Below are 13,702 nucleotides of genomic sequence, written 5' to 3'. Positions count from 1 at the left end.
GTGCCTTTTTGATACCACAAGCAGAAAGACTATGCTCTAACATAATTTAAGCTTAATGAATAGAGATATTTAGTTTCAGTTGATAGAAAAAAAGCAGAATGCCTTATACTTACATATTTTTTTCTAATTGTTATGCACCAAAGTCTAGATTTTTTTCATTATAAACTGACAGATATGTCTTGCTGGCAAATTCTGTGCCACATTATGCATGCCTTGGGGATAGCATGCTAATATCACAATCTTCTCAGTACAGTGGAGAAATAGAGGTCAGTATTTTCCATTTCCTGGAAATGCATTTTGTCCTAGTTACATTCACAAACTGCCCTTAGGGAGTTATGAAAATGGCACTTGGAGAATAGGACAGGATATCTGACACAGGAAACTGCTTAAAAATGCTTTCAGAACGAGGGATTGTGCTGTGCTTTGAAAAACAGAAAATGCTGTGTAAGTATGAAATAACAGCATTGCTGGAAAAAAGCTAGCTTTGGATCAAAAAAGACAGAAGATTAGAAACACGTAGCTGTGCACCAAGAGGAATGAATATCTGTGCTCTTTAAAGTGTTCAGAGTATGAATTGCTTATATTTACCAAAAGGGTTTTGATGTCTTTAAACCTGGTAGTTATTTTTGTAGAAATGCACAAAAATCTACTGGAGTAGTATGTTGGACACTAGATGTTCTGGTCATTAGTTTGCTTAGAACGTATCTGTATGAAAGAACAAACTCTATTTAATAAACTTCTGTATGTTCTTCATTCACAAATGCTTTTATATAGAAAACCTGAATTTAAATCCTGAAAAATCTAATAAAAGTGCTAAATATCAGCAATACCAATGTGATGAGTACTTACACATCAAAGTAATACCTTCTTTCCTCCTATTTTGAAATTATCTACTTATAAAGAAACAGAGCATTAGATAAGGCAATGTGAAGCTCCACATTGTGCTGTTAGAAAATACATAATTCATTTGGTTATACCAGGGCCATGTAGCAGTACAGATTATGCAGAGTAAGATGTCACTAACATTTAGCAAACTTTTTTGAGGATTTGTTACTGTTCCTAGATATGGCTCTATATTAATTTGTTTTATAACCTAAACAAAAGTAGTAGGAACTAACATTATAACATGAGTCAGCAGAAGAGTAATAGAGTGTCAAGCAGTGAGCAAAATGGCACAGAGCAAGGAGAAAAATCTGTTATAAAACCTGAATGCATAGTATATTGATAGTTGCTGTTGCTTTCTCACTGAAGTATTTTACTCATCGTATTTCATCAACAGACTTGTTGCAAAAGGAGACATCTTCATGTGTATAGTGAGAACTGGTGTTGAAAAGTGCCCCTCTCCCTTCTTTTAACTGTGAGAGGGACACAGAGATCTCAAGAGTACTATTGACATTGGGCAACTCTGTTGAAGGTGTAAGAGGTCTCTTCTACCTAAAAATGGTACTATTTCCCTGCTAAAAGGAAAGAAAGGGTGAGCCAGAGATGTGACTTTTCAGTTCGTTCACTTGAACTGAGGCCTTTCTCTCTAGCAAGAACTCCGTAACATGGTAGCTGCTCACCTTTGATAGATGAGGGAGATCTGCCATTTGGCATCAAATGGATATTCCATCTTACAGCATCCTGTTTTCAGCTCTATCTCCATTCCATCATCTCATGAGAGTATACAGCATGATACAGAGTCTGGTTTTAGACCAGCATACCCCAGCAAATCACGTTCTACAGGGTTATTTTTCTTATCTTGCATGATACAGATACCTCAAAACATTTGAGCTAGGAAACAATTATGGCAAGATCTCAAAAGCCCACATTTAAAGTCAGGCATGGCTTCCCAGATGTTAAGCAGTACTACACTGATTAGTGCATGAGCTCATTCAAGAACTTGATTAATTTCCACTATATATAGTAACAGTCATAGAAGGCAGATAAGCACTCCTATATGTGGTTACAAAGATAAGAAAGAGGAGTAAATATCTCGCCCAAGGTCTTGCATGAAATTACAGGGAAGATGAAATGAGAACTAAAGAGCTTTCCTTTTCTCTCACTGCCTTTTTCTATGCTCCTCTGTTCTGCTTCTTCATGCTACTTCTCTGTTATCCAAGGAAATTATGTGCAAGCAGAAAACTGAAGACTTTTTAGAAAATACTTTGAACTAGCAAAGGAATGAATTGTGAAATAATAGAACTAGTAGATCAGTGAAAAGTGAGGCTAATAGGGTCTTTTAAGAAATATATAAAATAAAAGCATGGGAATGCATGGATGGCATGGCAAGTGGAAGTTTAGGATTGGGAAACCAGATGCAGGATTAATCTTGAACTTGGTGTCCAGGAGTCTGTGTAGTGAGTAATGAAAAGGCACCACCTTTTGCCCCTCTTTACTGACTGAAGATTTTTGTGATGTTTGTTGTTGTGTGTTGCCTGTTTAATTCCCGTACTACCATAGTATTTCAGAAGGCAGGATAAGAGCCTAAATCTTTCTTGTGTTTAAATTAACTGACTTTTGAGGTGAATATTGAATTCCATCCCCTCTGATACAGACTGTGCTGTGAAGAAGCAGTGTTGTTATAAATGCACCTAATTCAGTCAGTGAGGGTTATACAGCTTCTTTTATTTTTAACTTATATTTTAATTGATAATTTACATATCAAGTCATATTCAGTTCAGTTACAAATTTAATTATGAACATGCTTATTAATAATTAGTATCTATTTAATGAATAAACCTCTAGTGGCTGTATTTGTTTTATGTGTATTACATGCACCGTGTCAAAAATGCTTCTTGATAATATTTGTTGTTAAAGAAAGATTTGTTTTTGCAGAACCAGGGTTCTTAGCAGATTAAATGTGATTTTTTGAAAACATTTTGCCACTAAGTTAGGAGAAAGGATTTTTCTTTCTCCACCGCCCCTCCCCTCCAAATCCTAGGCAAAATGAGAAATCCCATTTTAGAGTGTTATCTGGTGTAGAAGGCAAATATTTTGATAACACAGGGGTTTTCTTTTTGTTTGATCTTTGTACTAGCCTTTAAAGATATAAGTAATAAGAATGTTTGCAACATGCCAGAGAGGTGATCAGATAGCTAATCAGATGAAGAACAAGTCAGACTTCTGCTTATTTTACTCTGTTTTATCTGTGTGCTGAAGTATTTATGTTGGCAATGAATTATTGTAGGTTTAGACCAGAACATGATGTTTCTTATGCTCTTAAATGTGAAGTACCATTAGTGAATGGTTTTCTCTCTAGTCTAGGCATTGCCACAGGATAGCACTCTGAGCTTGGGAGTGCCCTGCAGAGGAAGTGGTGAAGAAGCAGCTTGCAATGCACTTTTCACCTCGTATCTCCTTGTACAGCAACATTTCAGTCTTGTTTCTTTATCTCAACAGGAAAAAAACCCACCTTATCTTTTGGTGTCTGATGTGGTTACTGCAAAAATGAAGCATTCAGCTGTCTCTGCTGTAGAAGAGAAAAATCTTCTTTAATGTCTGTTATTAATATGTTATAGCAACTAATGGAGGCAGTTAAGGGGAAGTAAACTACACTTTAACCAAGTCCCTGGAAGCCAAGCTGAATGGGGCTTTGATTAACGTGGGCTCATGGAAAGTGTCCCTGCTTGTGGCAAGGGGCTGGAATTAGATGATATTCAAATTCCCTTCCAAACTAAACCATTCTGTGATTCTGTAAGTACAGTCTTCTAGTTAGGCAAGGTTTTTCTAGTGCTTTGGCTGGGCTAATTCTAGATGTTAAATAATAGTTTCTTTGGCATTTTTTAGAGAACTGTTCTATAGGCTCTCAAAAACACTTGCCATCAAGTTCTTTTCCTAATATTTAGCCACCAAGTTTCTTCTTAATGGGATTCTATTTTTGCTAATTTTAAGCTTCTTTTAGAAATTAAACCATTCTTCACACTTGTGCACTTCGAATATTTGTGGATTGTACTGTTAATTTGCAAAAATAATAGTAAGAATGAGATGCTAAAATTGCTATGCATTAAATATTTCAAAACAAGGTAAAACAGCCATTTTTCTAAACGTTTTTTTCAGATAGGTCTAATGAATTTTACTGTTTGGAATAGAAGACTTTGCTTCTCTAAAGATCACCTAAACATTGAATAAAGCAACTCTTACACAAGAAAAACAGTAATAATTTAGATGCTGTCAGGTTTATTAATTATTATTATTAATTATTAATAATATTATTAATAATAATTATTTATTATTATTATTAATAATTTAGAGATGATGTCAGGTTTCTTTTTAGGTAAACAAGCTATGATAGGAGAATGACTGGAGTTACAATGTTGAACTTCAATTCTGTGGCAGACTGTGTTGGATCTTTCTTGATTTAGGTTGTTCAAGTAGATCTTTTCTAACAAAAAAACTGTACTGATTTGAATTGTGTATGTTCCTTTTTTGCAGTGAGGGACTGAGGTAACAGTTGAATCTGAACAACAGATCATCTGTCTAGTGTATTTATCTTTTAAAAAAGCCACAGAAAGCAGACTACCTTTTGTTTAAAAGAGAAACAATAATTTTACTCTTAGAGCAAAGATAGTGGCCCTGAGAAAAATAGCTTTTGAAAGTCAGTTACAGCCCATAATAGACATCTGGGAGACACAGCTTATGTCTTCTTTTTCATAAAGCTGTACATATTCTGAATATAATTTTTTTCAAGCATTTAGATAAATTTATAGTTTCTGTATCTTCTGTAAAAGCATAGCATTTACACAACTGACAGTATGAAAGTTGATTTGTCTTCAGGCAGAATGGAAATCAGTGTTTTCAGAGAAGAGCAATTAGAGAAAAGAGAACGAGAGGTGTTGTAAGAGTATTTACTAGGACACATAAAAATGAATAAAGTTCTAGGATTGCAGATACCTTAATGGTACTGATACTGAATTGCTGTGAATTAGGTGTAGGTTTGATGTCCAAGGCTGATGTTTGTTCTTGAGACAGAATACATACCTAAGATGTAAAGAAAGGAATAGGCTGCTTTCTTCGTTTTTACAGTTTAATTTTCTTTGGTGTGTTAAACCAAAAGCTACCATATTATGTTGAAGTATTTTTAAACATCAGTTTGGAACCAGATTCTTTCTAGACTTTATCTTTGAGGCTGTGTTGGATGAAGATACGGTTTTCTCACTAGCTCTACGTCTTAATCTTCAGCTGATGATTGCAAGGTGCTAAAGCAGTGTTTTTTCAGGTAGGCAATTAACTGAAAATAAATAGTCTCATTATGTGTTAATCTCTCTTGGCTCTTTAACAGGCAGAAGAAATACTCAGGCGGGAGTTAGAGAAGAAGGAAACACCAGGATTATACTGTTTGCTTGGTGATGTTCTTAAAGACCACCAGTATTACGACAAGGCCTGGGAGCTCTCCAGGCACCGCAGCGCCCGTGCCCAGCGCTCCAAAGGCCTCCTCCATCTCCGCAACCGGGAATTCAGGGAATGTGTGGAGTGCTTTGAACGTTCAGTACAGATCAACCCAATGCAGGTTGGGAAATTACACTCATATGGCTTTGGTTTTAGTTCATGTGTTCAGTTTTGAATGATGACGCTATTTTAAAACACAGTTCTGGGCACAGTTGTCAAAATAACAATTCTTAGCAAAATTTTCACCGTGTACTTGGAAGACTGGTTAAAAATGGCAGTATGAAGTGAAGATATCCATTTGGATCCAGGTCTTTGCATGCAGCTAAATCTTTGCCTGTAGAGCTCTTTCAAAGAAATTTCAAAGAGATGAAGCCACTGCAAATTAATAATTACCATCAAATAAATTATGAACAAGGTATAAAGAAAAACAGTTGCAAGAAGAATTTTAATGAAAGTATCCCTTTGCCCCTCTCTGAATTTGCCCTGGGTTTGAGTTACAAACTATGATGTCTGTATTTCACAGAAATGTTTTTCAAGTGTTCTGGTCTGTCTTGTTCTGGAGTCACTGTGAAGCACTGTGTTACACTTGTGATGACAGGAGCTTCTATTACAACAATGCATCAAAACTGAAACCACAGTGAAAAGAGTTCTCTTGATGAGGCTGATCTTTGCAAGCTATTCTGCAGACAACTTTTGTAATCGTGTTTCAGTTTCTCGGCCACTAGATCCCATCCCAATAAGGTTCACCCTGTGGAAGGTCTTGAGAAGTTAAAAAAGCTTTGTGGCTGTTTATGTATATAAGTTGGGCACCTCATAGCCATTTCTATATCCATGCAAAAGCAGGGTATTCCTCTTTCTTGCACCCCAAAGAACACTGCTGAAGCTGCTGTTTCAAGTTCCGTGTGACTAACTAGATTTTTGCTTTAGAAAAATTTTCAAGGTTTCCAGCCTTTCAAGTAATTTTCATGAAGCTTTTTCTGTATTTTGCTGATGTATTTTATTCCAATGAATCAGACTCCTATTCTTATTCAAATGAACTCCAGATAACTTACAAACATCTTTAGAATGGAAAACAAAAGGACCAAAAATGCCAGCGAAATATATATTACTCAGATAGGAATCTTATTTAAATCAAGAGGACTTCCAGATAATGAAGGGCTTCAGAAGACAGCCTACACGGCTCAAAACTGAGAAGTATTCTGCTGAAATGCTTTTGTGTTTTGTATCCTATCCAAAGGAAGTTTAGAATGAAAGGAAATCCAAGAAAAATAGGCCAGTCCATATAGGAAAGTGAACATTTCCTCCTCTTGTTGCTTAGGAGGCTCTTTTTATGATTCAGTTGAATTGTTTCAAACAAACAGATTGAGCAGCTAGATAATGCAGATTGACATAACTGTCTTCTAAATTCTATCTGTATTCTGTGACAACAGAAATTAATTGTTTCCTATTCCAGGGGATCTTGTGGTTGAAAAGCAGAGTGGGAATTTATTCTAAATGCAAGGACTTTAACACAAGATAAATAGTAATGAAATAATTGATTAACTTGTTCCCAGAATTGTGACTTATTTATCAGGGAAACAAAGTTGCCCTGTTACAAAGAAATTCTAATTTTTCTGTGGTTATTAGAAACCTTTCTGAAGGAAGAGATTTTTAGACTGTGTCAAGTGATTCCCCAATATATGTAATGGAGAAAATCATTCTCTCTCAACCCTCTTTTAATCTTGTGTACTTTTTAGCCAACCATTCAAGTGTGGTTCTGATCCTTGAGGTAGGTGTTTGCTGTATAAGCCAAACACTCTATCAGTCTTTGGGGAATCCACAAAGAAACAAAAGACTTGCAGTTCAAATATACCTTAAACTCGTGTTCATTAGCACTTCTGCTCACAGAATTACTTGTAGTACAAGTCTGTGGATGACAGATCTCTCCTACCTTCACTAGGAGAATCTTGCTCACTGGCAGACAATTCCAGAGGTCAAAGAGCTCACAGAGTCAGTTCTTCAGTGGTGAAAGTCTGAATAAGTTCAGACTGTGCTGCTGTTGCTCATTAGATTTATAAGATGTGTGGTGACTGTTTTTCCTCTCACCTTTTACCAGAAGCACTGTTTAATTTGTATCCTGAGCTATAAAGTTGGAGCTAACCTTCAATTTCATACTTGATTGCTCCTGTCTCTGCCCCCACTTTTCCTGTCCAGAAAGTTACTGACCTAGAAAGATGATAAAGGGGAGTTCATGAGATAGCAGCCATGTGGACTTTTGGAAACTTGGTGGACAAAAGAGCTTTAAAAAATTACATTGACTAAATGTTTATTTACTATTAATGTTGCCATCTGAAATTAGAGAGACAGAGTTTTCTCTTCATGTGTCATTTCTTCCTTGATTGATGAGTTTATGAATCATGAAAGTGATATGTTGACTGTACTGAAAAGTAGGTTTTCATGTTTGCCCAGGCCAGATGAAGTTGCCAATTCTATCTTCACCTATTTATCCACCTGCTCCAGGGGTGGGCCATCCACTTACACCCTCATGAGCAAAAGGACATCTTTATTGTCAAGTTTGTTCTGTTCTTTTCTCAGTATCGTGAGGGTTGTCCACCAGTGGCTGCTGGGTCTGACAAAGGTCTATGTCATGTGTGTGTATTCTGGGATCTAAGCTTTGAAGCAGATTAACAGAAATTTTATAGCAATTAAGTCAGGAGCAGATATAAGTTGGGTATCAGAGACAGGAAAATGAGTTTGAAGTGGAGAGGATTGTAAAAATGTTTGCTGCAGTTTGCAGTTAGTCTGCAGAGGTAAAAGCTCCTTGCATATGAACCCAACAGCATTATCTTCAACCCTGTAAAATCCCTGATTTAAAAAAAAAAAATTAAGGTAATGTTTTTCTGTTTAAATATTTGTTATGATTTCCTAAGGAGAACCTGAGTTAGCAGAGTTAGTTACTTCAGAACTAGTACCCAAAACACAAGAGAATATAAACATTAAACAGACACCTCAAGAAGTAATATGGTTTTGTGCAATACAGAGTTAATGTAGCCTGTTTTTTCATCTTCCTCTTCTCCACCTCTTTCCTTCTCAAAAAAACTTCCCAAGAAAAGTTTGGGGTTTTTTCAACATTGGGTTATAGAATGGAGAAATGGCTGAATTTGTTGCAGTAGGGTAGTAGTACCTGGAATGATTTTGCTTATAAAATGTCCTGTTTTGTTTTGACTGCATGCATTTAAAAAACATAGTGCTGTCAGAAAATATTCTGTTAGTGTACTTAGGGTTTAATAATTTTCTGAACTACAGAACTTTTATAAAAGGTAATACTAGTAAACTTGCTGCTATTTGAGAATTAACCATGTAGTAGATCAGGAACTTGCTGTTGAGGTGCTATGAAAATTTATTTTGCTGTAATTTATGCTGTTATCTGATACTATTTAGAGTGGAACAGACTATTTCAGTTGAAAGGGACATAAAATGATCACCTGGTCCAACTGCCTGACTAATTCAGGTCTGACCAAGTAAAGCACATTTTTAAGGGCATTGCCCACCTGCCTATTAAACACTTGACAGCCTTGGGGTATCAACCGCCTCTAGGAAGATTTGTTCCAGTGTCTGACCACCCTCTAGGTAAAGAAATGCTTCCTAATGTCCGCTCTAAACCTCCCCTGGTGCAGCTTTGTACCATTCCCACACATTGTACTGCTGGGCAGCAGTTCTGTGTGAGTCAGCAGTGACTGGAAGCCAAGAGGGCAGTGAATCCTGGGATGCATCACGCACAGCACAACCAGTGGATCAAAAGGAGGGATTAACCTGCTGTCTGCAATTCTCACCTTGGGCAGTGTGTGCAGTTCTGGACCCCACAATTTAATAAGGATGTGAAGGTCCTTGAAAGCATCCAAAGGAGGTCTACAAAGCTGGAAAAAGGGCTGACTGGAAGGAACATCCCGAGAGGAGCGGGCTTGTCTAATTTGGAGAAAAGCAAGTTGAGACATGACCTCATTGTTCCCTACAGCTCCCTGTGAAGGGGGAATGGGGAAGGGAGGTGCTGGGCTCTCCTCCCTGCTTGAATCTGTATTGATGTTTGTATTTGTATTTGGTTGTAACAACTAAAGAATTTAAATGCAAGATTACTGAACTGGTAAAGTTCCATTCTCTGTGCAAGGCATTATTTAAGTACATTTCTATCTCTAAACATTGCAATAGAAACTTGAGAAGGTCCGTTTTCTGATAAGTAGAAAGAACTGTAATTTTGAACTGTTCCTGTTTGGTCATTTGAGATGATTTTTGTAAAATGTGATTACCTTGAAAAACATTTCCTAGTGTTTAACATTTGATCCAATTGTAATAGTATAAAGTGGATGTGGATTTTTCACAAATGAAAGCAAAATATGCAAACCTCTAAATAGCTATCACTTTGTTCTATAAATGAAAATGGACTGTTGAAGACTGCTTCATAAATGCTTAAGTGGTCTTCATGCAGTCAATACCTTTGTTTATCCATATTTATTAAAACTTTGAACCTAAAGTTTTTCACTAATCAGCATACAGGATATTATTTTTACCAGTACAATACTATTATAGCTGAAGATGGGTAAAAATCAGCAGAAGTTGTGTGTTTGTTCATCCAGGCCAAATTATTTCTTTTTTGCTGAATTATCCATGTATATAGGTAACCATTAATTTTTTCTCTCCAGCTAGGTGTATGGTTTTCCTTGGGCTGTGCATACATTGCTTTAGAAGGCTACGAAGGTGCTGCCAAAGCATTTCAGCGCTGTGTGACATTGGAACCAGATGTATGTACTTTTGAATAAATGATTCAGATGGCTTATCTAAAAGCAGCAAGGATGTTTTCATTATAAACAAGCAAAGCAGTAATGAAAAACTTGTTTAAACCTTAGCCCTTTGAGTAAATTAAGCTTGTTCATGAAAGATACATTTTTGTCATAAGGCATCATAAAAATCCTTACCAATAAGTGCTTACCCCAGTACTTAATTTTGTCCAAGTATGACTGTGTGAATGTTAAAATATATTTGAAAAATTCCTTCATGCTTGCACACATTGCTAAAACAGACAAAAGGGAATGACTAAATTGTGAGGATAGCTAAAAAGAGATAAAAATTATGTTAAAATATTTAGTCCTCTAAGTAATCAAATTCTCCTGAAAAAAAAACAAAATGTGAAGTTCATGTACGAGAAGTAAATTTGTAACTGTGTATTTCAGGAGCACAGGGAGAATGGAGCTTAGCCATTTTTTCAGGATGCAAGGCATGCATGTGTACAATACTGTCCTTTCATTGTGTATTGAGACAGTGAAGGTGCTAGCTGAATTTCCTGAGGAATACACTGACAGTACTTTTGCTAGAAGGCCTGACTGTCAGCTTGTTGCTTGCTTAGAGCTAATGCCATCTACTCAGTAGAAACTGTTGTTATTCATTCTTTTCCCTTGGAAAAAATAATGAGAAAGCAATGAGAGGTGACAGAGTATTCTCTTTTCTTTATTATAAAATGCCATAACTTCCTTAGGGGAAAAAATGTACCTACAGACAACAATGGAATTCTTACTTTATATATTGGTTTTTTGTTGTTGTTCAGTGCAGTAAATTTGCTTCCAATTAGATACTAAAACTGGGTTCACTTGTATCTCTAGGGCCTATATTTAATTGTATTCGTATGACCAAGCCAGCTGACTTCTCAATGGGTTAAATGGTGGGGTTTTTATGAGGGAAAGGTGCTGGACTGCCTCTCAGTTGGAGGCAAAAACTGTCTTTATGCATCTGCAACTGGAGCAATGTAGTGACCATTTTCATGAATTAAATCTCAGAAAGGTTTCCCAGCATGAGTTAAGTGCTCCCTAAGCCTCAGGATAGCCTACAGTACCAGAGTACATTTTGTTGCAGTGCTCAGACTCTATTCTTCAAGTTATTTCCAGTTGTCACTTTGCTGAATTCAGTGATGGGGCTTCACATTTACAGCAGTGTCAGTTAAAGGGCAGGAATCATCTCCACACATCTCTGCTGGTTTTACCTGAGGTACATTAGGGGACACCAGATCATTTTTGTCGAGTAACAGAGAGTGGTGCAGGTTAAGTAGCTTCCAGCTAGTGAGAAATGATGAGCTGCTGGAAGCACTGACCTTTCCAGCCATCCCAGCTAGATCCCAGAAGAAGATGCTTGTTTACAGCTGAGATTGAAGGCAAGAGCTGACTTATTGCAGCCATAAGGCAGTTAATTGATATTTCTATACCTAATTGTTGCTGATGTGTTTCAGTTTAAATATAGTAATTTATATTTCAATGTAATATTTTATCTGCCATGTAGAAGGTATGTGTCAATATGTGTAATTAGCAAAATCAATGCTGTTAGGCACTAGTTTCACTTACGTATTTTTATCAAGTAAGCACAGTGTAAGTGAATAAATTTTTTGGTACTTCTCCTTTTATCATTCCAGAATGCTGAGGCCTGGAACAATTTATCAACTGCTTATATCAGATTAAAACAGAAGTAAGTACTTCAAAAGAATTAGAAGATATTGCTTCCAAAAAAACCCCTGTGTTTTCCTTTTTTTTTTTTTCCGGACATTGAGGTTTTTATTATTATAAGCATCTCATAATAAAAAAATTATTAATATATTTCTTTTATTAATTATGACTTATTAATATTTAATAATAATTTTATAATTCTTAGCCCTGAAGTTCTCTCTCCCAAGTTGAATCACTGATAACTATTTTATTTTAGAGAAAATAATTTTGCAACCTTTATACCCTTTCTCCACTTCTTTCTTGTTAGAAGTATTTATGATGTAGTAAGTACAACCAGTGCAAAATATTCATAATAAAGATGAATAATAAAAACTACTTTGATCATGAAGTTAAGAAGATAGGTTTGTTGCAAGCAAAAAATGTATTCAGACCTATGCAATTTCATAGGATGTTATCCTCAGTAGATTTAAGGGAAAATCAGACAGTTTGGTTTTTATATACAAAAGCAGATGGAAATCTGCACACGTGCTAGCTGGCTTATTCTTTTCCCTCAAAACTAATGATTCATACAAGAAGCTTTGAATGAAGTGGATTGCCACTCTTATTTCGTATTTTGTATTTCAACGCAATGTAATAAAAGTTTACCTGGAAGACTTTAATATTTAAGAATTTTCACATTACAACTTTTCACCAAAGAATGAAACAAAAAAAAATAAGATAAAATATTTTTTAAAAAAATACTTTAAAAAAACTTGAAATCTGGCATCAATTTATATGGTTATGTTGTCAAGAGGCAAAGTGAAAAAAGAGAGAAAGAACAACAAGCTTGCATAAAAGTGTAAATTTATAAACATGCATAGGAAATGTCAGAAGTAATATGGACTTAGGAGATAGATATATCAATGGGAGCAGGAAGGAGGAGAAAATGAAGTGTTAGAATAGCCACACAAGGCTAAAAAGTAATAGAGAGCAAGAGATTGTTTTAACTTTTTGGTAGCTCCTTCTATCTTCAGTAGTGCCTTGAGTATGTGCAATTCATGTAGTAGTTGCTCCTTCTTTTCCATGCAATTCAAAATGTCTGATGCTCCATGTACTGGCTTATGCTCATTTCATAAAAATACTTTTAATCAGAATAATTTTCTGTCTGTTAATCTGCTACAAGGCTGATAAACTACTGAGTGATTCATTTCAGTTTACTGGTTAAATTCTATTATAGTTAATCTACCCTTGTGATCTAATATGCTAAGTACATAGAAAACTTATTTGATATGGTAACAAAAGCAATAAATGGGGGCATGTTACTGAGCTTTTTTCCCCACAGGAATCATGTGAGATAGGACTCAATGTACAATAAATTTAAAGTGAATATTATGTGCTAATAGCCGGGTGTGGCCTGGTCTTGCTGTGGAATAGCAACTTCTTTGATTATTTGTGTAGTCACTTATATGTCATGGCTGTGTGTGAGCTAGTTTGACTCTTTCTTAAAACAGACTATCTATAGCAGTATGCTTGAATAATTTGTGTGAGGATACATAAAATCTTATTTTTCAAGCCTGCCATAAGAAAAAAAAAATTAAATGGAGTGCGGATTTAAAAAAAAAGGAAAATGGAAGTAAGATATTTAAGTTAATATTTTTCTTTCACTCCCTCAAAAAAGATCCAGCTTTACTCCAACCAGGCTTTTAATTCAGGCTCACTCACAGATTGCGCATTTGGCCAGGGCTTGGTAGAGTCTCACACAACAGACAAGTATAACATAAGTACAATTTTTTTAAAAGTGTATGCAGGCAACTTGCTAACACCCAAAGGACAGGGGTTTTGTTGACTTTTGGGGTTGTTTGCTTTTTAAGACTCCACAAGTTTTGTGTATTCTG

General features: G+C 35.8%; 1 protein-coding gene across 3 annotated transcripts in view; it reads left to right on the top strand.

Moving 5' to 3' along the window:
* Positions 1-13,702, top strand: part of TTC27 (tetratricopeptide repeat domain 27) — a 113,704-nt gene that overhangs the window by 83,987 nt on the left and 16,015 nt on the right. For all 3 annotated transcript variants that reach the window (XR_015283517.1, XM_086878082.1, XM_086878083.1), the window contains exons 13-15: positions 5,261-5,488; positions 10,044-10,142; positions 11,798-11,850. Coding sequence is in view for 2 of the 3 variants with exons in the window: in XM_086878082.1 (XP_086734208.1) it covers positions 5,261-5,488; positions 10,044-10,142; positions 11,798-11,850 (380 nt within the window). In the remaining variant the exon portion in view is untranslated. The remainder of the gene's footprint in view (positions 1-5,260; positions 5,489-10,043; positions 10,143-11,797; positions 11,851-13,702) is intronic.

This window comes from Cyanistes caeruleus, chromosome 2, assembly GCF_971803275.1.
Source record: "Cyanistes caeruleus chromosome 2, bCyaCae1.hap1.1, whole genome shotgun sequence".
NCBI classification, from domain to species: domain Eukaryota; kingdom Metazoa; phylum Chordata; class Aves; order Passeriformes; family Paridae; genus Cyanistes; species Cyanistes caeruleus.
Note: the sequence above shows the minus strand (reverse complement) of the source record. Positions and strands in the feature narration are given on the sequence as shown.